Source organism: Carcharodon carcharias, chromosome 26 (assembly GCF_017639515.1).
Source record: "Carcharodon carcharias isolate sCarCar2 chromosome 26, sCarCar2.pri, whole genome shotgun sequence".
Lineage (NCBI taxonomy): Eukaryota > Metazoa > Chordata > Chondrichthyes > Lamniformes > Lamnidae > Carcharodon > Carcharodon carcharias.
Window position 1 is genome coordinate 24140837 of NC_054492.1, and position 25793 is coordinate 24166629.

At 43.5% G+C, this 25793-nt stretch overlaps 1 protein-coding gene across 4 annotated transcripts in view; it reads left to right on the forward strand.

Moving 5' to 3' along the window:
* The first annotated feature begins 268 nt into the window (after nucleotides 1-268).
* The window catches only part of blm (BLM RecQ like helicase), a 49922-nt gene continuing 24397 nt past the window's right edge, over nucleotides 269-25793 (forward strand). Inside the window, exons 1-8 of one of the 4 annotated variants that reach the window (XM_041175153.1) lie at nucleotides 269-340; nucleotides 7358-7456; nucleotides 9476-10221; nucleotides 12964-13126; nucleotides 17875-17993; nucleotides 18932-19064; nucleotides 20308-21125; nucleotides 22928-23107. In XM_041175153.1, the coding sequence (XP_041031087.1) occupies nucleotides 7359-7456; nucleotides 9476-10221; nucleotides 12964-13126; nucleotides 17875-17993; nucleotides 18932-19064; nucleotides 20308-21125; nucleotides 22928-23107 (2257 nt within the window). In that variant the 5' untranslated portion in view covers nucleotides 269-340; nucleotide 7358. Of the gene's footprint in view, nucleotides 341-7110; nucleotides 7146-7357; nucleotides 7457-9475; nucleotides 10222-12963; nucleotides 13127-17874; nucleotides 17994-18931; nucleotides 19065-20307; nucleotides 21126-22927; nucleotides 23108-25793 lie in introns of those variants that run through there. The other 3 variants (XM_041175154.1, XM_041175155.1, XM_041175156.1) reach the window with 3 other exon arrangements.

Genomic DNA, 25793 nt, shown 5'->3' on the forward strand with positions numbered 1-25793 from the left:
ACTACATCCGGCAATTTTTCAAGTTAGTTCCTATTTTTGCATAAGGAAGTTTTGATGTGGGGAGGGTGAAACATAAAACTGTCTTCTGAGGAAACGTGACATCACTAAAAAAAATGCGGTAATATTTGTTGTTTTTGCGCGAATCTTTCCCAAATCTTCCATTGTACGGCAATGGTGTAACTTGCACAGTATTTTTAAGCTTTTCTCACGAGGAAGAGCTTCAGGCTGTTGGCATAGAAACTGGCGGCGGAAGTGAATCCTTGACCTCTGAAGCACTTCCTGGAGATGGCGGTGGCGGTTTAGCCGCGGAGTTTACGCGGCAACTCCAACCCGGGAGCGGGTAAGTGGGGCGGCCGGGGGACCAGCGTTTAAGACCCTTTAAACAGGCCGGGCCAGGTTGGGTTGGGTTAGGTTACGATGGTTACAGTCCCCTTGATGGGGCTATAGGACCGGTTTGCAATGGTTAAAACCTTCTTAAAGTGACCACGTCTGGTTTGCAATGGTCACTGTCCCCTTAATCGGGCCTGGACAGGTTTGCAATGATTACAGTCCCCTTAAAAGGGCTGGGGTTGGTTTGCAACGGCGATAGTCCCCTTCAAGGGCACAGGACTGGTTTAGCATGATTATAGGCCCCTTAAAGGGACTGTGGCATCATCTTGGTTTACAGGGTCCTTTAAACAGGGATGTTCAGACATAGGAACTGAATAAATTCAATTGTTCTTCCTTCGTTGAAATTCTTGCTACTTTTGGAGGATGAAATTGAACAAATGACAAAAACAGTACTGAGTTTAGAATCATTATAACTCCTTAAACCGGCTGTTGTGACTTTTTAGTTTAATGCCTCTTTCCAATGCAGCATTGCTAGATAGTGAGCTCAGATTCTGCAAGGGCCTAAAGTGAAATTAAGGGAAAACTGTATTTTCATGAACATCTATTTCTGGAAGGTGTCAAAGGATTAATTAGCAGTTGCAAATTACCATCTCCACAGAAAAAAGATGCATCCTGTTGGATTTCTAATCTGCCTAAAATAGAAAGATTTGCATTTATATAGCACTTTTCACAAACACTGGAAGTCTCACAGCACTTTAAAGCCAATGAAGTACTTTTAAAAAAACACAGCCAGAGCTGTCCTTAGGGTACAGCGAATCAGGGTGACCACCAGTGCTTTAGGGGACCCTGCACTTTGAAATCACAGTGTCAGATATAATACTATTCCAAACTAGTTAATGCTTTTATAAAGGGCAAAGCATCTGACCTGTGGGGGTAAGTCATTCACTTGCTGTATTTGTTTTCAGTCCTGGGCAATTTAAACGCTCCGCTTCTTATTTTTCTTATAGTATGCGTTTGTTTACCATTGGAAGATGAACAGTTTTTGGTTTAGACCATAAGACATAGGAGCAGAAATTCGGCCAATCAGCCCATCGAGTCTGCTCCGCCATTCAATCATAGCTGATAAGTTTCTCAACCCCATTCTCCCGCCTTCTCCCTGTAACCTTTGATTCCCTTACCAATCAAGAACCTATCTATCTCGGTCTTAAATACTCAATGACCTGGCCTTCACAGCCTTCTGTGGCAATTAATTCCATAGATTCACCACTCTCTGGCTAAAGAAGTTTCTCCTCATCTCTGTTCTAAAAGGTCTTCCCTTTACTTGGAGGCTGTGCCCTCGGGTCCTACTTTCTCCTACTAATGGAAACATCTTCCCCACGTCTACTCTATCCAGGCCTTTCAGTATTCTTTAAGTTTCAATCAGATTCCCCCCTCATCCTTCTAAACTCCATCGAGTATAGACACAGAGTCCTCAAACATTCCTCATATGTTAAGCTTTTCATTCCTGGGATCATTCTCGTGAACCTCCTCTGAACCCTCTCCAGGGCCAGCACATCCTTTCTGAGATACGGGGCCCAAAATTGCTCACAATATTATAAATGTGGTCTGACCAGAGCCTTATAATGCCTCAGCAGCACATCCCTGCTTTTATATTCTAGTTCTCTCGAAATAAATGCCAATATTTTTTTGCCTTCGTAATTACCAACTCAACCTGCAAGTTAACCTTAAGAGAATCCTGGACTAGGACTCCCAAGACCCTTTGCACTCTAGGTTTCTGAATTCTCTCCCCATTTAGAAAATATTCTATGCCTCTATTCTTCCTACCAAAGTGCATGACCTCACACTTCCCCACGTTGTATTTCATCTGCCACTTCTTTGCCCGTTCTCCTAACCTGTCCAAATCCTTCTGCAGCCACCCCGCCTCCTCAATACTACCTGTCCCTCCACCTATCTTTGTATCATCTGCAAACTTAGCCAGGATGCCCTCAGTTCCTTCATCTAGATCATTCATCTAGATCATTAATGTATAAAGTGAAAAGTTGTGGTCCCAACACTGACCCCTGCGGAACTCCACTAGTCACCAGCCGCCATCCTGAGAAGGACCACCTTATCCCCACTCTCTGCCTCCTGCCAGACAGCCAATCTTCTATCCATGCTGGTACCTTGCCTCTAACACTGTGGGCTCTTATCTTACTGAGCAGCCTCCTGTGCGGCACCTTGTCAAAGGCTTTCTGGAAGTCTAAGTAGATAACATCCATTGGCTCTCCTTTGTCTAACCTACTCGTTACCTCCTCAAAGAATTCTAACAGATTTGTCAGGCATGACCTCCCCTTGATGAAACCATGCTGACTTTGCCTGATTTTACCATGCACTTCCAAGTATTCTGAAATCTCATCCTTGCCTCACTCCCTTCTTAAACAGGGGGGTTACATTAGCAATTTTCCAGACCTCTGGGACCCTCCCTGACTCCAGTGATTCCTGAAAGATCACCGCTAACGCCTCCACTATCTCTTCAGCTATCTCCTTCAGAACCCTGGGGTGTAATCCATCTGGTCCAGGTGATTTATCCACCTTCAGACCTTTCAGTTTTCCTAGCACCTTCTTCTTGGTAATGGCCACCATACTCACCTCTGCCCCCCAACTTTCTTGAACTTTGGGGATATCACTCATGTCTTCCACTGTGAAGACTGACGCAAAGTACCTATTCAGTTCCTCCACCATTTCTTTGTTCCCCACTACCACTTCTCCTGCGTCATTTTCCAGCGGCCCAATGTCAACTTTTGCCTCTCTCTTACGCTTTATGCATCTTAAAAAACTCTTGCAATCTTCTTTTATATTACTGGCTAGTTTACCCTCATATTTAATCTTCTTCCTCCTTATTTCTTTTTTAGTTGTCCTCTGTTGGTCTTTGTAGGCTTCCTAATCCCCTGGTTTCCCATTGCTCTTTGCCACATTGTATGTTTTCTCTTTAGCTTTTATGCTGTCCCTGACTTCCCTTGTCAACCATGGTTGCCTCATCCTCCCTTTAGTATGCTTCATCTTCCTAGGGATGAATTTTTGCTGTGTCTCCCAAATTACTCCCAGAAACTCCTGCCATTGCTGTTCCACTGTCTTTCCTGCTAGGTTCATCTCCCAGTCAATTCTGGCCAGCTCCTCCCTCATACCTCTGTAGTTGCCTTTATTCAACTGTAATACCATTAATTCTGATTCCAGCTTTTTCCTCTCAAATTGCAGGGTAAATTCTATCATGTTATGGTCACTTCCTCCTAAGGGTTCCTTCATCTTAAGCTCCCTTATCAAATCTGCCTCATTACACATCACTAAATCTAGAATTGCCTGTTCCCTAATGGGCTCCACCACAAGCTGCTCCAAAAAGCCATCTTGTAGACATTCCACAAATTCCTTTTCTTGGGATCCACTACCAATCTGATTTTCCCAGTCTACCTGCTTATTGAAATCCCCCATGATCATTGTAACCTTGCCTTTCTTACACACCTTTTCTAACTCCTGGTGTATCTTGTGTCCCACATCCTGACTACTGTTCAGAGGCTTGTACATAACTCCCATTATGGTTTTTTTACCTTTGCGGTTCCTCAACTCTACCCACACAGATTCTACATCATCTGACCCTACATCATTTCTTGCTATCAATTTACTTTCATTTCTTACTAACAAAACAACCCCACCCCCTCTGCCAACCTGCCTATCTTTTTGATAGGATGTATATCCTTCGATATTTAGCTCCCAGTCCTGATCCCCTAGCAGCCATGTCTCCGCAATGCCCACCACATCATACCTGCCGATTTCATTCTGCGCCAAAAGCTCATTTACCTTATTTCGTATACTGTGTGCATTCAGATACAACACCTTCAGTCCTGTATTTCCCGTCCCCTTTCTTATTGTCATCCCTTTATTTGATGTGCTTGAAGTTAGATTCCTAGCCCTTTCCAAACACTGTCCTATTTTGTGTTCTGGAGACTTTAATAGCCTCTCCTGGACTCTCATTCCTTTTCAGTGTTTTCATAATTTTCCATGAAGTTGAATCCACACACCCACCCCCCCCCCCACCCACATGCTAACCTGCTGCTTTGTTTCCCATTAGTCATACTTATAGGAGTTTTACCCTTCCCTCCCCCCCCCCACCCGACTTTCTATTTTAAAGTCCTGTTGACCACCCTATTTACCCTTTTCGCTAGAACATTAGTCCCAGATCAGATCAGGTGAAGACCATCCCAATGGTACAGATCCCTCCTGTTCCAATACTGATGCTAGTGCCCCACGAAATGGAACCCTTCTTTCCCACACCACTCCTTTAGCCACGTGTTTACTTCCCTTATTCTCGTGTCCCTATGCCAGTTTGCCTGTGGCTTGGGTGGTAATCTGGAGATTATAACTCTTGAGGACCTGTTCTTTAATTTAGCTCCTAGTTCCTGATAATCCCCAAACAGGTCCTCTTTCCTAGTCTTACCTATGTTATTTGTCCCGACGTGGACCACAACAACTGAATCCTCCCCCTCCCTCTCCAATATCCTTTCAAGCCGGTCAGAGATGTCCCTCACCCTGGCACCAGGCAGGCAACATACCATGTGGAACTCTCGATCCTGCTTACAAAGGAAGTTATCAATTCCCCTACTTATAGAATCCCCTACAACTACCACTTGTCTTTTTGCTCCTCCCTCTTGAATGGCCTCCTGTGCCATGGTTAGCTGGCTCATCCTCCCTGTAACCCTCTTCCTCATCCACACAGGGAGCAAGTACCTCATACCTGTTGGACAAGGTCAAGAGCTGAGGCTCCTCTGTTCCTGAACATAGGATCCCTCTACCTGCCTCACTTGCAGTCACACCCTGCTGACCCTGACCACTGACCGGACTTGAGGTACTTAATCTACTGGGTGTGACTGCCTCCTGATACAAAGCGTCCAGGTAACTCTCCTCCTCCCGGATGTGCTGCAGTATCCGGAGCTCAACTCCAGCTCATCAGTTCTGAGCCGGAGTTCCTCCAGCAACCAACACTTGCTGCAGATGTGGTCACTGCAGCTCGCAATGGGATCTGCCAGCTCGCACATCATACAGCTGCAGCACATCACCTGCCCAGCTATCTCTACTTAGATAATTAATTTATTAATTAGCTTTGCAGTTTTTTTTTCAAATTTGGTGCAGATTTCTTACCAACCAATCAGGTCACAGCTTTCCTGTGACGTCACTTTTTCAGTTTTGGCTTCAGTTACTCTGTGCCCCGAGGTCACCACTCCGGTGCTCCTCCCTCCGGTCTGCTCTTTAGAGACAAGGTCGCGAATCCCCAAGGTAAGCTAGATTTATACTCACTGCTCCGGTGCTCCTCCCTCCAAGTCTGCTCCCTGGGGACAAGGCCGCGAATCCCCGAGGTAAGCTTAATTTATACTCACTGCTCCGGTGCTCCTCCCTCCGAGTCTGCTCCCAGGATTTACTCACCAATCAGCTGCTTTTTCTTTAAAATCCACTTTCAGAAGCGTGTCCCTTGCACTCCTGAAGGCACTGCCTCTTCCTCTCTTTTTTTTTAGGTTTGAGGAGGAGGGAGGGATAGAAACACTTCAGCAATGTAATGTTTGAGGCTATTCCATTCTTTGACAGTGGGTCCTCCTTAATTCCCTCCTGAGTTGCGGTGGCTGCGATGACTTCTCCCAGAATCCTTCAGTCTCTTCTCACCAGCGCCCTCTGTTTTTTTAAAAAAGTCATAATTTATTGCATTGTATCTGTAAATTTTTTTTGGAAATTGAACACAGCTCACTCTGAAATTTAGGCTGGAATTTTCCAGCCCCACCACCCCCAATACAGCGGCAGATTTCCATGCAGCGAGCCACTGAAATCTCTGTTCACATCAGTGGGACTGGAAGATCCCGCCAGCGTGAGGAGCTGGAAAATTCCGGCCTTAAAGTTTTCTCCAGTTGTGGTGTGGGGTGTGTTAGTAAAAGTGTTATAACGGAATCCCATAGAGATCATGGATTTCTCCCTAACAAAATGAGAGCCAACAATTATGTTCAGTCTTGGAAGAAAGGTGTAGTTTTACATTCGACACAATTATCACAGTCAATAGTACAGTGTGTGCTAGTAACCGAGTGCTCAGTAGCTGGGATGCTGCTAATGCACCTTTTCACACAGATGTTCAGGGGCTCAGCCGTCAGAGGAAACGTGTATAAAAATGTTACAGGGGGCCCAAACAGTGAGATTTGCCCCAGGCCCCGCACCTCCCTAGTGATGGCCCTGAACACAGCAGCCAATTTGTACACAGCAAGCTCCCACAGACAGCAGTCTATTCATGATCAGTTTATCTGTTTCTGTTTAATGATGTTGGTTGAGGGATAAGTATTGGCAGGTACACTGGGGAAACTCCCGTGCTCTTTGAAAATGGCGTGGGATCTTATGTTTGCCTGAGAAGGCATACAGGGCCTTAACGTCTCATCTGAGAGATGGCAGCTCTGACAGTGCAACATTTCCTCAATACTGTAACGGGAGTGTCAAGTCTTTGGAGTGGGACTTGAACCCACAACCTTCTGACTTAGCGTAAACAAAACTGAGGAAATATGACAAAAACAGAAAATGCTAGAAAAACTCAGCAGGTCCGGTAGCATCTGTGGAGAGAAACAGAGTTAACATTTCGAGTCCATATGACTTCTTCAGAGTTCGAAACGTTAACTCTGTTTCTCTCTCCACAGATGCTGCCAGACCGGCTGAGTTTTTCCAGCATTTTCTGTTCTTATTTCAGATTTCCAGCATCCGGGGTATTTTGCTTTTATCTGAGGAAATATGACTCTAGGAGACTGAAAGAAAAGCAGATTGTGAGTTGTCTTGGATCACATTTGTGCTATTCCATGTGGATCATTGTATTATAGCATTAGCAGAAATCTGGGATGAGGGTGTCTGACCAGGGAGAGGTAGTGCAAAGAGAAAGTAAAAGATTTTTTTTTTAAAGAAGGAATATAAGTTAAGCTGTCACTGAGTGTTTACACTAACACAGAATAATGCTTACTCTAACTTGGTTGTTCTGCAGAATGACTTGCTTACCACAGAACAACCTCCAGAAACATCTGGAGCTTCACTCAGAGAAGGGGGTCCACAACAAGCTTTCACTTGGGAAACACAAGCAAGGGTATGTACTAAACAGCTGAACGAAGTGAGATAATGCAATTCTGAGCATTAGACATGTGCTGTTTCTATATACAGTACATTGACATTTGCGTTTGTGTTAACAGCCGATATAACATTAAAACGTGTATTAGTGAAGCATTTCTTCCACTGCGTGTAAAAAATTTGTATTTGAAGCAATATTTGCATCTAACTGTTTGCTCTTGCCTTTGCTGACGCATCCCTTCTGGGCAATCCTTCCCACACAATCACTGGGTTTTGTGTGAAATATTTATTTACTCGCTTGTCTTCTGCTGACTGTGAATCCGTGATCTCTTGTTATAAAGCTCGTGATTGTCAAACATGTCCATAGGTTTCTATTTATCTAGACTCCTTAAAGCAGAATGCCTCAAACTTCTGAATAGTCTTTTCTCCAGTTAAACATTTCCTGATTCCCTAGTTGCTACTTAAAACACAACTGTTCAATCCCAAATGTTTATTTTGGGCACCATGTTTTAGGAAGGATGATAAGGCCTTGAGTGACTGGGGAGAAGATTTACTGGAATGGTACCATGAGGGGAGTTCAGTTGCTAGAGAAGCTGAGATTGTTCTCCCCAGAGCAGAGAAGGTTAAGAGGAGAATTGGTAGAGCCTTTCAACATAAAGTAGATAAGGAGAAACTTTCCAGTGGCAGAAGGGTCAGTAACCAGTGGACATGGATTTTTTTTTAATTCATTTTTAAAAGTCAACCACATTGCTGTGGGTCTGGAGTCACATGTAGGCCAGACCAGGTAAGGACAGCAGATTTCCTTCCCTAATGGACATTTGTGAACCAGCTGTGTTTTTACAGCAGTCGACAATGGTCATCATTAGACTTTTAATTCCAGATAATTATTGAATTCACATTCCACCATCTGCCATGGTGAGATTCAAACCCAAGTCCCCAGATCATTACCCTGGGTCTCTGGATTACCAGTCCAGTGAAAAAACCACTATGCCACTGCCTCTCTAATCATTTACAATGATTGGCTAAAGAACCAAAGGCAACATGAAGGAAAGGAAGTACATAGGAAAAAAAGTGATCGGAATGCAATGCCTGAAAAGATGATGGTAGCAGATTCAATAATAACTTTCAAAAGAGAATCAGATATATTTTTAAAATTCTTTCATGGGATATGGGCATTGCATTTGTTGCCCATCCCTAATTACCCTTGAGAAGGTGGTGGTGAGCTGCCTTCTTGAACTGCTGCAGTCCCTGCGGTGCAGGTACACCCACAGTGCTATTAAGGAGGGAGTTCCAGGATAGCGATAGTGGTATAGTTCCAAATCACATGGGTGTGCCTTGGTGGGCAACAGGTGGTTGGTGTTCCCATGCATCTGCTGCCCTTGTCTTTCTAGGTTGTAGAGGTCGCAGTTTTAGAAGGGGCTGTTGAAGGAACCTTGGTGAGTTGCTGCAGTGCATCTTTTATATGGTACACATTGTTGCATTCTGACGATGATGGAGGGAGTGAATGTTTAAAGAGGTAGTTGGGGTGCTGATCAAGCGAGCTACGTTGTTGAGTTTCTTAAGTATTGCTGGAGCTGCACTCAACCTGGCAAGTGAGGAGTATTCCATCACACTCCTGAGTTGTTGTTTGTAGATGGTCCACAGGCTTTAGGGAGTGAGGAGGTGAGTTACTCGTTTCAGAATTCTCAGTCTCTGAGCTGCATTTGTAGTCACAGTATTTATATGGCTGTTTCCATTTCAGCTTCTGGTTAATGGTGATCCCCAAAATGTTGAGAGTGGGATATTCAATGATGGGAATGCCATTGAATGTCAAAGGAAGATGGTTAGATACTTGAGGGCAACTCAGGATGGGCAGAAAATAGTGGCTCAACAGCAATACCCGTGTCCTGCAAATGAATTATTTTTAAAAAAGAGAAGGGAATGCAAAATGGAAGCAATATCTTTTCTGGTCCTGTTAAGTATGCCTAGAACTAATACCATGAAACACCAGCACATCTCCAAATAGGATTTACATTTGAATATAATTGATTATTGACAGGACATTCACGTTTAAGAAGATTCTGCCAGGCACTGTTGGAACACCCAATTTCCAAAGGATAACTGGTACCTGCGCTCTGAGGGACAGGAATGTGAATACTTTTAAGGATGTTACTGTGAGTAAGCCACAATCAGCCCTGTGCTTGACGAAAAATAGTGAGCAGCAGCCAAAAATCAACAACTTTTTGAAACAAACGGCCAAGCAATTGGAGTCAGCCTTACAAACAGCTCCTGCTTTGTTACCTGGTTCTCCTCTGAGGCAGGCTGCAATAACTAGCCCCTTTTCTAAGAAGCTTGACTCCGATCAGTCATTTGCCTCTGTTATTAGCTTGGATGACTGGGATGATCTGGATGATTTTGAAACGCCATGGAATGAAAGTAGTAGTTTGAAAGCCAGTTCGCCTTCAGGCACAGAGCAACCAGTGCAAAAGCCTAATAAACTGAAGAATATAAATACTAGCAAACAGACGTCTCCCAAAAATCAAACTGGGAATGATCTTCATTTGAAAAATGCTGATGCTGAAGTGACCAAGGACAATACAGCTGGGCTGTCTCCAAGTGAACCCAGTGCAAAGTTAAAGGATGTGACCGATCTTGACAGCTTCCAGAAGGAATTTCCACATACCGAAGATGAAGACTGCATCGAGCTTTTCCCTCCAAGAAAGGAAAGTTCCTCTTCTTCTGCAAGGATCATCTTGAGCGACAATGAGTCAGATGGCAGCGGGAAGGAGGATGAACAAGAGAAAAGTAACATTTATTTTATTGTTCTGAGTTGTTGAAAATTAATAAGCTGCTTCAAGGAGGCTCTGGTAAAGTGTTAAAGATTGCTGATCTTTAAATATCTGGGTGTTTACTTTAGTCACAAATGCAAAACCATTAAGCAGAATATCTACAAGCTGCCTTTATCTATGAAATCTAATCTGTCATTGCCTAACTTATGTGGAGGCTTTATATTTAATCTTTAAAAAATTATACATGTTTCTCGGAATAAGAAGTTGCCCCATAACTGTAGTTGCCAAGGCCCATGTGACTGAGCTGTTAAGCTGAATTCTGTTATTCATTGATTCTTACTGGTCTCGGTCTAATAGCCCGTTGTTGGCCCAGAGTGTGTAATAAATCTTTATTCCTCTCCTCTACATTTCTGCTATTTGCCTGGTTGCTCTCCATGCCAATGTGTCCCAAAGATTTCTCTCCCCAGAGCCACCAAGTTTCTACCTAGGTCCCCTCTCTGGAATTCTGACGGAACATCTCCTCGTCCCTTTCCCCCTCTAACCTTCTCTAAGATTTCACTTTAAAACCCTTCTCTTTGACTAAGCATCTGGTTGCCTCTCCTAATTTTTGTCTGTTGACTATTCCAGTGTTCTCCTGGCTGGCCTCCCACCTTCCACCCTCTTTTGAACTCAAGCTCACCCAAAACTCCACTTCCTGTAAATTAACTCATACCAAGTCCCATTAGCTAATGCTTGAATTATATTGGCTCCTGATCTGGCAAAACATTGAATTTCAAATCCTTTCAAGGCCTCTCCTCTCCCTATCTCTGTAACCCTTTTCAGTCCTACGAACAACCCTGCAAGATTTCTGCACTCCTCCAATTTTAATCACGCTGTCATTGTTGGTCATGCCTCCAGTTACATAGGCCCTTAGCTCTGGAATTCCCCCACTTAATCTCTCTGCCTTGCCCCTTCTCATTGAAGATGCTACTTCTTTAACCAAGCTTTTGGTTTAAAGTCCTCATAATTGTCTGTGGGGCTCAGGGTCAAATTTAGTCTTATTACTCTCTTGTGAAGCATCCTGGGATATTTTTATTATGTTAAAGGCACTGTATAAATGCAAGTTATTGTTGTCTCAGTGCCTTTATAAAAAGGTCATCCCAATTCACTTCTCATTAAAAACAAAAACAAAAATACCTGGAAAAACTCAGCAGGTCTGACAGCATCTGCAGAGAGGAACACAATTAACGTTTCGAGTCCAAATGACCCTTCAACAGAACTAAGTAAAAATAGAAGAGTGGTGAAATATAAGCTGGTTTAAGGGGTGGTGGGACAAGTAGAGCTGGATAGAGGGTCAGTGATAAGTGGAGATAACCAAAAGATGTCACAGACAAAAGGACAAAGAGGTGTTGAAGGTGGTGATATTATCTAAGGAATGTGCTAATTAAGGGTAGAAAGCAGGACAAGCAAGGTACAGATAGCCCTAGTGGGGGTGGGGTGGGGTGAAGGAAAAGGCTAAAAGGTAGAGATAAAATAATGGATGGAAAAACATTTAGAAATAATGGAAATAGGTGGGAAAAGAAAAATCTATATAATTTATTGGTAAAAAGGAAAAAAAGTGGGGGGGGGGGCTTGGAAAGGGGGTGGGGATGGAGGAGAGAGTTCATGGTCTAAAATTGTTGAACTCAATATTCAGTCCAGAAGGCTATAAAGTGCCTAGTCGGAAGATGAGGTGCTGTTCCTCCAGTTTGCATTGAGCTTCACTGGAACAATGCAGCAGGCCAAGGATGGACATGTGGGCATGAGAGCAGGGTGGAATGTTGAAATGGCAAGCGACAGGGAGGTTTGGGTAATGCTTGCGGACAGACCGAAGGTGTTCCGCAAAGCTGTCACCCAGTCTGCGTTTGGCCTCTCCAATGTAAAGGAAACCGCATTGGGAGCAGCGAATGCAGTAGACTAAATTGATGGACGTGCAAGTGAAATGCTGCTTCACTTGAAAGGAGTGTTTGGCCCTTGGACAGTGAGGAGAGGGGAAGTAAAGAGGCAGGTGTTAAAGTTGCTTTATGGATGTATTGCTGCTACTGCGTTCTGTGTATCAGTTAGAACATAAGAAATAGGAGCAAGAGTAGACCGAGTGGCCCCTTGAACTTGCTCCATCATTCAGTAAGATCATGACTGATCTTTGACCTCAACTCCACTTTCCTGCCCTATCCTGCTAACCCTTGACTTATTTAGTGCCCAACAATCTATTGATCTCAGTCTTGAAAATACTCAATGACTTAGCATCCATAGCTCTGGGTAGAGAATTCCAAACATTCACAACATCCTAATTGAAGACATTTTTCCTCATTTCGGTCTTAAATGACCAACCCCTTACCCTGGGACTCTGTCCCTGTGTTCTAGATGCAACAGCTGAGGAAGCAGCCTTTTAGCATCTACCCCATCAAAATCTCTGAGAATCCTATACATTTAAATCAGATCACCTTTCATTCTTCTAAACTCTGGAGAATATAGGCCCATTCAACTCAATCTCTCCTTATAAACAACCCTCTAATCCCAGGAATGAATTTAGTGAACCTTTGCACATCATCCCAGAGCACGAATATTCTTTCTTAGGTAAGGAGGCCAGTTCTCCAGGTGTGACCTCACCAAAGCCCTGTACAATTGCAGCAAGGCTACCTTACTCTTATACTCCAACCCCTTCTAATAAAGGTTACCATACAATGCACCTTCCTATTGTTTTCTGTACTTGCATCTTAACTTTCAGTGATTTGTTTAGTTAACCTAATAGATGTTGACAGCCAGCCACAACCGCAGCTGGATACCATCATGGACTGTGCACAACCCAGATACCTGGAATATGAGGATTGCGAGTTAGATTGTATTCCACCATCCCCTGAAAGTGATCAGCTCTCTCTGCCATCGTTCCTGAAATGCCTAAGGTTTGCCATATATAAATAATTGTTTTTACAGTAGATTGTAAGGGAAGAGACTGATATCAGCTTGTGGCTGGGGGTGTAATACTCTGACCCTCTCCGCTGAGAGACTTGCTGAGTTACAGAATGTAGAATTTTAATTGACTAGAATTTGCTGCTGATGTAGCAGTGAGTATAATGGCACTTACTGTTAGTACTATATAAATCATCCAACAGTTTATGGCGAGACCCCATGAACTAGAAATCACTACGGGTTATTGGACAATTTGCGCTATTCTGCTGCTGGCTTCATAAAACAGCAGCTCGCCCTCAACTTCCCTTTGAGTTTCAAAGCATTGCTGAATTTGTGCATTAACTATCCATTAAACTTGTGACTGAAAGTTAGGGCTAGTACTTAACAAGGTAAATGTTTATGTTCCTGCAAAGTCACTCAACCCCTCTGGCCCAGACAGGGAACAATTTAAACTGTGGAGTCTCATTCCTGCAGCTAGTAAATTGTTCTTAGAGATATTTTCATTTTTTTTCTCCTGATTTTCATGTCTGTCTGTTTCTCTCTCCTATCTGATCTTTTTTTGTCTGTCTCTATCTCTATTTCTGAACCTGTTTTGACTCTAATTCGCCCAATTTCATTCTCCGCCATTCCCGTTTCTTTCTCCATCCTTATATCACATTGGTTAAGGAAATAGCCTGTTATTCCTATCGTTCACCGAGCTCCCAGAAGTCCAGTTACCCTCTCCGTGCTGTTAACATTTCACACTTCCTGTAAATTGTGTTGCAAAAGATTTTTGAACTGAAGGGTGGAGAGAAAACATCTTATCGGTCACCGCTGCAGCAAAGGCTGGGCCAATATTTGCCTCCAGCTTTTTTGTTTTCAATGATATGTTGTCAGTCAAATTATTGTGGGTTGCACAACCATGTTATCAAATGAGTTATGTATGGCTTTATTATTCCTGTTTTTTTTTCCATCTTTCACTTGTATTTTTTTTTGCATCGTGTTTAAATGGCTCAGGTCAATAATTTCACTAAGGAATCCCATGGGGAAGAGTTACCAAGCCGAGTTGAAAGCATCATTGATCATGTTAAGAAATAAAAATTATACAGTGTTGCATTATGTCTCAAAAATGCTTCATTGAACAGAGAATTACTTTGGGAGCATTATCACCACATAGACTAATCTGGTTTAAGGAGGAAGCCCACCAATAACTCAGGACAGCTTGCAATTGGCAATAAAAGGAGCCTTATTTACACTGTCTACACTTGTAGGTAAGTGCAGCAACCTGCACACAAGATCCCACAGGCAGCAATGCTGTTTGAGGGAGGAATGCAGAGTTAGGCCCAGGAAGAAACTTTCTGTAATTTAGCATCATGGCCATGATCACATTGAATGGCAGAACAGGCTCAAGAGGCTGGATGGTCTTGACCTGTTCTTACATAAGACCATGCACTGGAGTGTTGGCTGAGGTCTCATGCATGGGACTTGAACCCACAGCCTCGTGACTCTAGGGAGGGCTACTGACATTGCCAGGCTGTCAGTTTGTGTGGTGTATCGCCCACACCCAGCAAGGTGGATTGTGCAAGTTAATGCAACTTCTTGGCACATCCTTGGGGTCAGGGACTCCAACAAGCCCAGTCCTGCCTTGAACTCTTAAGATAAAAGCAAAATACTGCAGATGCTGGAAATCTGAGATAAAAACAAGAAAATGCTGGAAAAACTCAGCAGGTCTGGCAGCATCTATAGAGAGAGAAAAAGTTAATGTTTCAAGTCCATATGACTCTTCAGAGCTAAAGAGGAGTAGAAATGTGATGGATGTTACACTGTTTAAGAGGTAGTGGAGCAAAATGGAAGGTGAGGGATGGTTGGGAGCTCAGGAGAGATTGAATAAGATGTCAAGGACACAAGAGAAAGAGTTAATGATGGTGTTAAAGACTAATGCCTCTGATGCTCTACATCATATCACCAATTTCCAGTTTCCTGACATGTCTTCCTTTTTCCTTAACCTAGGTAGCCCCCCCCGCCAAACTATGGTCAACTGGGCCCTCAACAGTGTCTGACCCATTTCCCACACCTCTACCCCCACCCCTTCCCCTCCCTCCCTTCCATGATGTGGTCCCCCTTGTCCTCAATTTTCACCCCACCAGCCTCTGCATTCAAAGGATGAACCTCCGCCATTTCTGCCAACTCGGCATGATACCAACACCAAACAAATCTTCCTTTCACGCCCCTTTACCTCCTCCCTCCTAACAGTCCAAGGCCCGAGCACTTCACTTGCACCTCCCTCAGTTTGGTCTACTGTATTTGCCGCTCCCAGTGCGATCTCCTCTACACTGGGGAGTCTAAACACAGACTGGGTGACCGCTTTGTGGAACACCTTTGGTCTGTCCGCAAGCATGGCCCAGACCTCCCTGTCGCTTGCCATTTCAACACACCACCCTGCTCTCATGCCCACATGTCCGTCCTTGGCCTGCTGCAATGTTCCAATGAAGCTCAACACAAACTGGAGGAACAGCATCTCCTGACTAGGCACTTTGCAGCCTTCCGGACTTAACATTGAGTTCAACAACTTCAGACCAGGGACTCTCGCTTCCATCCCCAACCCCTTTCCGATCCCCCTTTTTCCAATAATTTATAATTTAAAAAAATATATATTTTTCTTTTCCCACCTATTTCCATTATTTTTAAATGTATTTCCATGCATTGTTTTGTCTCTACCTTTTAGCCTATTTCGATCCCTTCCCCCCACCCCAACCCAACTAGAGCTATCTCTCACTTGCTCGTCCTGCTTTCTACCCTTAATGTCACCATTAGCACATTCCTTAGCTAATATCACCACCGTCAACACCCCTTTATCCTTTTGTCTATGACATCTTTGGCAATCTCTTCTTTGCCTCCACCTATTACTGGCCCTCTGTCCAGTTCCACCTGTCCCACCCCTCTCTGTATCAGCTTGTATTTCACCTCATTTCTATTTTTCTTTAGTTCTGATGAAGAGTCATACGGACTCGAAACATTTACTGTGTTCCTCTCCACAGATGCTGTCAGACCTGCTGAGTTTTTCCAGCTATTTTTGTGTTTGTGTCTTTAATTTTTATTTTTATTTGTTTTTATTTTTATTTATTCATTTTTTCTATTTTTATTTATATTTTTATCTTTCTTTTATTATCCTTTTTCCCCAACTATCCCTCCCCAACCCCCACCCCACAAGGCCAACTGTCACTTGTTTCTATGTTGTGCTTTCACAGACACAGACCCTTGTTCTGCTATTAACATATTTTGCTGTTATGTTTTTGTCACTATCTGCACCTTCTTTAGTTGTTAAAACCACCATTAACACTCACATTGTCTTGTGTCCATGACATCTTTGTCAATATCCCCTGATCTCCCACTTATCCCTGACCTTCCATTTTGCTCCACCCCCTCTTAAACAGTATTATATTCATCCCATTCTGTCTTCAGCTCCTGGTTTTGAAATTATATTCTGATCTTTCCTGAGGGGCACAGACCCATGTCTGCAGCACTCTGATACCTCACCCAAGTGCTCTTTCTTTATACATCGAACTGGGCGAAGAGTCTTTGCTAGGCTGTCACTGCAGAGGGTATTACAACTGTATCGAATCTTGTCCTCAGTATTCACACGAGCACTGTCGAGTAGTAGTGGAAATAGCAGCAACAGACACCCTGGCCCCAGCAGTGTGAAGGCAAAGTGTTGGTTCTGTCTCTGCTGTTCCAGCTGTGATCAGTTAACAGAGCAGATATTGAATCCTGGGGTCTTTTGGTATCCAAAGAAAGTACTGCATCAGGCAGTGCGAGAATCTGTCAATTAAACTCACTGCCAGAAATTCGTAGCTCCTTCTGAGAGTAAGGAGCCCTATCTCAGGTAATAATTCAGTGCTGAATATTGTTATGTTCCTCAGCTGCTTTCATCTGTAAATAATGATGTAAATAATTGATATATCTGCCGTTTATAGAGTGCCTTAAACCAAAAAAACCATCCCAGGGCCCTTCTCAGAAGCATAAGTGACAAATTAACAACACTGATCCCGAGACAGAGAATGGTTTTAAGGAGTAGCAGGAGGGATTTGGAGAGTAAATTCCAGTGCATGAGGATTATGGAGTTGAAGTCGGAGATGAGATGCGGCAGCAAGAGGCTGGAGTCAGAAGAACAATGAGTTCAGGGAATGGTGGGCTGGAGGAGGTGCTGAAGGGGTGGAATTGAAATGTAGTTTTAAAAAGTGATGTATATGGCACATTGTTAATTGCTGGCACTTGGCATTGCCTTTGGTAGTAGCATATAATGAACTCCCATGATCCCTCCTAACTGTGTGGTGGGGATGTGTGGGATTGGGGATGGGGGAGGGGTTTGGGTGGGGAGGATTGGCGGTGGGGGAGGGGCTTGGGTGGGGAGTGTTGGGGGTGGGGGTATTGGTAGTGGGGGTGGACAGGTTGGCTTAGGTCCAACTTTTCACAGTTCTGAAAATGCCCATCAGAGACACAAAAAGTGAAACACTTGTCATCCCCAAACCCCCTCTGACTTTCACCTGGTTCACAATCAGTGCCAAGTGCTCCGAGGTTGCCTGATATCTGGGATACCAGCAGAAATGTTAAGTTTCATTGTTATCTTACAGTTTGTTGCTGGCTGCCGGCTCTCCGATGTGGGTGGTTATAGAACTAGGAAAGCTTGTAGAAGATAGCCAACAATTTCTGTATAGTTGTATTCGTAAATATAATCCTTTATTTATACAATCTTTATCCACAGTGACTCTGCAGAAACTGTGCAGTCCAGAGAAAAAGCTGTCTCCTCGACTTGTTCACAGCCACAAGAAAGGGAACCCACCAAAGGACCAGTGTGTACATCAAATAATAGAATAGTTAAGGGTAAGAGTTGTAATGTATTGCTGGACTAGTTGAGATTCCCTCCTTCTATAGGTCGAGAAAGTGGTTAAAAAGGCAAACGGGATGCTGGGCTATACAAATCGGGGCATAAAAATACCAAAACCTTTATAAAACACTAGTTCAGTCTTAACTAGAGTATTGTGTACAATCCTTTAGGAAGGATGTGAAGGCTTTGGAGAGGGTGCAGTGAAAATCTACAAAACTGGTTCTGGGAATGAGAGACTTCAGTTACATGGATAGATTGATGAAGCTGGGTTTATTCTCTGTAGAGAAGAGAAGATTGAGAGGAGATTTGATAGAGATGTTCAAAATCATGAGGGATCTAGACAGATTAGATCTGGAGAAACTGTTCTCATTGGCTGAGGACTGAGAACCAGAGGATGCTGATTTAAGATGATTGACAAAAGAACCAATGGTGACATGAGGAAAAGCTTTTTCATGCAGTGAGTGGTTAGGATCTGAATGTACTGCCTGACAGTGTGTTGGAGACAGGTTCAATCGTGGCTTTCAAAGGGGAATTGAATAATTATCTGAAGACAAAAATTTGCAGAACAATGGGGAAGTGGGGCTGTGTGAGTTACCCTTGCAGAGAGCTGATACAGATACAACGGGCTGAATGGCTTCCCTCTATGCTGTAACCATTCTAAGGTTTTAAATGGCCTACTCCAGCTCCTAATTCGAATGTATATTAAAATATCTTAATACCTAGATTCACTCACTATTAACAGTTTTCGTTATAAATTCCTATGTTATTATGGGAACTGCCACTGGAGCAGTGATGGGCAACCTATAGTGAGTGGGCCACATGAGTGGCCCTCCTTCATCTCAGTGGGCTGCAAGACTGAAATATTTCTGAATATTTAAACTTGAGAATTTGTGGCCATTAAGATGCCAACTTTGTCTATTTTGATCTGAAACAGACACACCAATCAGCTACAGCGAACAGCTGATCCAAGTAATGGAAGATATCTGTAGAATGGTTGACCGGATTCCTGTAAGTGAACTACAACTTCTGTCCTGTGCAAGTCAGCTGCTTCAGCAGAGAGCGCTCTGGTAGGTGCTGGCTCTCACTCAGGAGCTTCCATTGTATTCATGAATCTTTGACACACACAGTGAGTCGCTTCAATTGTTACTTCCAACTATCCCAATGTTCCCCTGGCTGGCCTTTCCCCCTCCATAAACTTCAACTTGTTCAAAACATTGCTCCCAGTATCATAACTTATACCAGCCCTGTTCACCTATCTCTCCGAACCAGCAATGACTCAATTTTAAGATTCTCATCCTGCTTTTCAAATCCTTCCCAAGACCTTGCCCCTTCTGTTTTGCTGTAGAAAGCCAGTTGGTGAAGGATAGAACTGGAGCCAGTCTTTGCACACTTTTATATTTATCTATAGAGTTCTACATTACAAGCATACATCTCCTAACCCAACAACTACAGTTTCAGTCTGTGCCTATTTATAGGGACCCAATTAATGCCTATCACCTTCAAACAATTAACATACAATTAACACTCCCTACTTCGGTAACCTCCTCTGAGACCTTTGCATTTCCCTAATCAGGCCTCTTTCAGTCCACCATTGGCAGCTGTGTCTTCAGCTGCCCTATGCCTTAAGCTCTGGAATTTCCTCCCTAAACTTCTTTGCCTCTCTACCACACCCACCTTTATAGAACCCATCTCTTTTAATCAAACTTTTGGTCATGTTCTGATATCTCAGTGTCAATTTTTGTCTGATAACGCCTATGTGAAATGCCTTCGTTTGTTTTACTACATAAAAAATGCTATACAAATGCAAGTTGTTAAATTTTTTATTCCCGTAATGATATCGAGCAAATAGAATCTTGACTCTGCATGCACTTTCTGACAACCTTATAAATGTGGACTTAGGAATTTATTTAAAAATAAGGACAGTATAATGAAATTTTAAAAATAAAGACAAAATGTGTGGCTCTAACATGGGGCTTAGATATGTCTGAGTACCTTGGTTCAATTATTTCCCACGTCCAATTCCTGGTTCATCTGAATAATATAGAATGGGAGTTTGTCATAAACTCACCAGGAGGCCTGTTCAGCCATTCTGCCAATAGAGGTGCTCAATGACTGAAACCCCCTCCAATGGTGCAAAACAGTAATGCAGAGGTTCTGTTTATTATCTGCTCTGATTGCCTGTCGAATAACCAGCTATACAGTACTGTATTTGGCAGCTGTCTGCCTACAGTCAGTCTGTTACTGCTTCACAGCTCATTTACAGAATGTCTGATGGAGGACATAACTAAGAATTTTTATTTTCCCTTCTAGGAGGAAACTTCTGGCTGATAAGAATGAAGCACTGAACACACTAAATGGAGGTATCTCGAGGGCTGCTACACTGCCCAAGCAGAGCACTGTGAAGAGCAATATTTCCACAGACTCTGCTCTCCCTCCTGTTTCCCTCAATTCAACTCAGGGATTGAGTTCTCCTAAAACATTTACATTTAAGAAATCTTCCTTCAATGCCTCAGCTGTGGCTGAGGATAATTTTTTCAGTATTACAGATTTCTTTGCAATGGATCAAACCTCTGTAGAAGCAGAGAGGAACAGTGCTGCATCTGCTGCTAGCAACAAGAGCTTGCAGAGTAAGTTGTGCCTCCAAAGAGGAAAGCTGGATCTTTCAATAGGACGGAATGAAGCCTCCCCACCAAGTGCCTCTCGGTCCAATTATCCTCCACTTGATCGCATCCCATATGAATCCCCCAATGCAAACTGTGCAAGCGACCTGGACAAACACTCGTGTGTGTCTGCTGCAAGAAAAGGCTCCGCTCACGTTCAAAAACTGCTCAGCAGCAATGGCGAGGGCGACAGGATTGAAGAAGAATCGGTTTTTGATGATAGCTTCGATATTGATAACTTTGACATTAATGATTTGGATGAAGAGGAAGTGCCAGAGTGTTTTTTGAATTCGCCGAGTGGCCCCGCAATGAACTTATCATCGTACGCAGCAGTTCAGCCAATCCGAGAGGGAGGAGCCAAGACAACTTGGGAAAAGAGAACTCCAACTCAAGGTGACAGTGAATACACATCACGTCCCTCTGCAACAGCTGGTGTCAAAAAATCTCAAACTGTGCTGGGCTCCTCAGGTAACCAGTGTTCCAATTGACCTTCACATGAGGGTACCTAATAGAACCAATGACCGTGTTAGTAAATAAAATATTCTACTGAATAAGCCAGTGACCAAAGCTTTATCTGCCCAAAATGTTAACTCATGCTGTGCCAGACTCTCAGTTTTTGACTCTCCCCCCACTATCACACACTTGCCCCCATAGCTGATTCCAATCCTCCACACCTCACTATGTGCACCCATTTTTCTTTGAATTCTTTGTTAGGATATGGGCATTGCTGCCATTGATTGCCTATCTGTGGTCACTCTGCTTAAACTGCTGCATTAGCAGTTCGATATAACCAAGTGTCAAACACATTCAATGCGAGTGTGGAGTTGCAGACAGCTTAAACTGGGTAAGAATAGCAGGTGGCCTTCCTCAAAGGGAATTACTAAACCGGTTTGGTTTTGACAACAATCCGACTGCTTCATGCTCATTTATATCAGTTTTATTATTTCTATATGTTTGAGCTGAATTCAAATTCTCAAACTGCCATGGGAGGATTTGAACTCTCACTCTCTGGATTACCACTCTCAGTAACATAACCACTACACTACTTTGTGCTTTGCAGCACATATTACTGAATCACAGAGCCCTGATTGACATTTTTCGTGCCGAGCCCAGGGCACTGACAACAATTGCAGTGACTGACTGGGATCAGCTAATTCTCACAGACCAGGAATCAAACCTAGAATCTTTTGTTAATTTGCCTCTGTAATATAACTCTTGGTGTCCTTACCCAAGACCATTCAGGGACCTATGTGTTTGTTTTGTTAACTGGAATGTTGCACAAAGATTCCGGGTTTGGTGTATGGTCTGTGCGGAACTAGTTAACCTGACTATGGCTATGATTGTCCTCGTTGTCCTCTGAATTAGGAATGAAAGAAAATGTCAGCCAGCATCCTGATTCCTGATTTGATGGCTAATATCTCTTGTATTAGAATGTGACATAATGACAGGATTGGATCATACTTGTGATGCACATACAGGTTGAATTTCCATTGACATTAAAACATTAAACAGGATTGAATCCCATTTTAAAAGAAAATCAATGCCTATCTCCTTATTAACCCGCAGTAATTTCCAGTCACGCCTTCAATTTCAATGTTAAAACGTACTTTTCTTTTGACATCATCCACCCTTTTCCGTGATGCAGGAGGAACTGGTGAGGATCTTTCCTACCCATATTTACCCAATAGTGTGCCGCTTGCCTGTGAAGTAGCATTTGATCTTTATTCAGTGTTTGTCCCTCCTTCTGTACGACCCAAATGGACCAACAGGAACTTATGTCCTAGAATCTTCTCTGTCCCACCTCCAAGGTCTTCACATCCTTCTTGAAGTGTGGCACTCACAAAGTACTCTAGCTGAGGACTAACCAGCGATTTGTAAAGGTTTAGCATGATTTCCTTGTTTATGTGTTCAGTGTTCCTATTTACAATGTCAAACACACCATACATTTTCTTAACTGTCTTATCAGTGTGCTGTACTACTGTTAAAAATTTGTGACTCTCCACCCCCCTCAAAATAGTACCATTTAGGTTATAATTTGTCTCTCTCAAAGTGCAACACTTGACATTATTCTGAATTAAATTGCATCTGCACATTTCACTAATCTGCCTGTATCCTCCTGAAATCTGCTACTATCATGCTTGCTATTTACTACACTGCCAAGCAGATCACTGCATGACTTCAAGGGACTACCAGCACCTGGACACGTACAATAACAGTGGGATGTCTTTTTAAAATGCACGGTGTAAAAGTGTGTTTATTTTTTTCATCAGAGCAAGGGTGTCCTAAAAACCCTGTGCTGGAACGTTTTCATGGCTTCCATTTCCCCCACTCCAAGGAGATGATGCATATCTTTCACAAAAGATTTGGGCTGCACCAGTTCCGAACAAACCAGCTGGAAGCGATCAATGCCGCCCTTTTGGGTGAAGACTGCTTCATTTTGATGCCCACAGGTATGTGGGTATGCAGTACCTAAGATACTTGGAATATGCGCCTCAAATAATTTGGGTCCTTTTCCTCTTATAAAGGTGCTATATACATGCAAGTTTGTATTGTGCTTCTAATTACTGATTTTAAATGACTCTGTGGATGTCAGTTTTCTCTCTCTCTTTTCTCTCTTGTCTCTCGTCTCTCTCTCTCTCTCTCTCTCTCTCTCACACACTCTATCTGCCACCTCAGGTGAATGTAAAAGATTCTGTAGCCACTCTTCAATAAGCCAAGGGGAATTCTAGACAATAGTTTATTATGGAAAAGAAAGTATGATCGGGCCAATTATTTCATTGATGTTTGTAGGAGTTTGTGGTATGTAAATTAGCTGTTGACATTACAATAGTAACTACATTTCAAAAAGTACTTCATTGGCTGCAAAACACATTGGGATATTCTGAGGTTGTGAAAGGAGCAAATGAAATGCAAGTCATTTCTCTCTCTGTTGCACACTCTCTTCCTGTGCTAATCTTAATCTTCATCAGAGCCTTCCTCTTGTCTGCCATACCTCAAAATTTGGCATCTTTCCTCCGCCATGCTGAAATAAAGGCCAAGATTTTTAAGATGCCGGAGTTTCCCTTTCTGCCATCTGAGGAGTCGGCAGCAAACACATCCCCACCGATACTGGCTGCCCACAGCCATTTATTTAATGCTCCAATGAGTGTTAATTGACTGGAGGTGGGACGTCTGCCCCTCAGTCAGGAGATAGTCTCACCTCTGGAGATTGGCCGGCAGCTCTCTGGTCCCAGCAACACTAGAAGCTGCAATGGACAGGACTAGGACTGCGAGCAGTCCCCAGAGTCTAAGTCCCAGAAATCCAGAACTGGGTAAGTATGGGGGTCTTAGGGTGGAGAGAGGAGGTGAGACACAGCGGTTTGGGCAGAGGGGAATGGGAGTGATGGTGGAGAGGGAGCTCCTGCAGGGCCATATGTTTTTGGGGGGATGGGTGGTGGGGGAGTTGCTAATATTGATGAGAGCTTGTTGATAGAGGTGCCACCCCCAACCCCTCCTTCCTGCCTGAGGCCTGAGCTGGGTGACTTTCCAGGCTGCCCCCTGCCCCTGAGACCCTTCCAATAGCCTGAAAATTGAGGCTGGGCTGGAACGGCCCATAAGTGGTCAATAATTGGCTACTTAAGGGTCTCAACTGGGGCAAGGGCGAGTGGACTGGTCTGGGCCTTGCCCATTCCACCATAAAATTGCGGAGAGGTCAGGGTGGGCAGGAGTCCAGTGGGAAGATCACCTCAAGCGCCCTTCTGCCTGCAAACTGACCGGCGGGGAACGTAAAATTCTGACCCTAAGTCTTTTCACACCATCTCCAATGCTCACTCAGTCTTTTGCAGGATCTCCAAACTGGGGAACTCCTCCCCTCCCAGTGTCATTATCTACACGTTCCTGAACATCTCAGCTGAGTGCCACCTAATCACTACCTCCCACCTTCTTTCCTGCTATTTCTAATTTGGCGTCTTCACTTTGGGCTATTGCATTTCAGCTGTGCGTCTCACTTAAAGGGATCCCATCACTTTCAATGGAAGCAGCTAGTTTGGAGGAAAAGTCCTATTCAGGGGCCCAAGGTGGGAAAATTGTTTTGCAGTAAGTTTTGACGCTGTTTCTCTTTTTTACTCATTCACGGGATGTGGGCTTTGCTGGCTGGGCCAGCATTTATTGCCCATCCCTAGTTCTTGAGAAGGTGGTGGTGAGCCAGTGTCTAGTGTCCCATGTAAATATTATCAAAGACACCGGTGATGTGTAGTGAATATTTAACCACCCCGTTAACAGCCTGTTCTTGCATCCACTCTGTGAGGTCTAATTATGAGAAAGACTTACATTTATAAAGCATCTTCCATGACTTTGGGATGTCGCAGTGTGTGTCATAGCCAATGAAATACTTTTGAATTGTAGTCACTGTCTGCAACATTTCCTGCGTTAGAATTTGCATATTTCCAAATGTGACAAACACCAATGTGATAATGATCAGGTAATCTGCTTTAGTAATGTTGGTGAAGGATAAATAATTGCTAAGATACTGGGATGTGGACAAATGAGGCCTCATTTAATATCTTATTCAAAAGAGTGATTGCCAAATCAAATGTTCAGTTAGTTGATTGCATTTAAAGATTACTTCTTTTGTAAAACATGAGCCACCAGGTATGGCTTTTCATATGTTGTGTGTGTTTGTTTATTTTTTTGTGGCATCTCTATAAGAATAATTATTTGTAAAGTATAGCTTCACCGATAGCTCAGTTGATAAAGGCCTTTTGCTCCCCTGGTGCCCTGACATGATTGTGGTATGTGAAAGCCCTAATGCCTCTGAGTCTGAACGAGTGAGTAAAACTGAGCCTTACAGAGCAGCAGGACCCCTGCTTTGTTCCCTGGTCTGTTCTGAGTTAGCTGACCCTAGCCTGGGTGGTAGTACAAACACTACTGTTGACCTCAGTATCTCTCTGTTATTCAGTGATGCCTTCTTCTCCACACACACACACACACACACACACACACACACACACACACACACACACACACACACACACACACACACACACACACCCCCCCCCCCCGCCCCCCCCCCCCGCAACCCTTGTCTAATGAGGATGTGAAGGTGGGGGGTTGAGGTTTGCTGTGATCTCCCTACATTAAATACGCAACCAACATTAA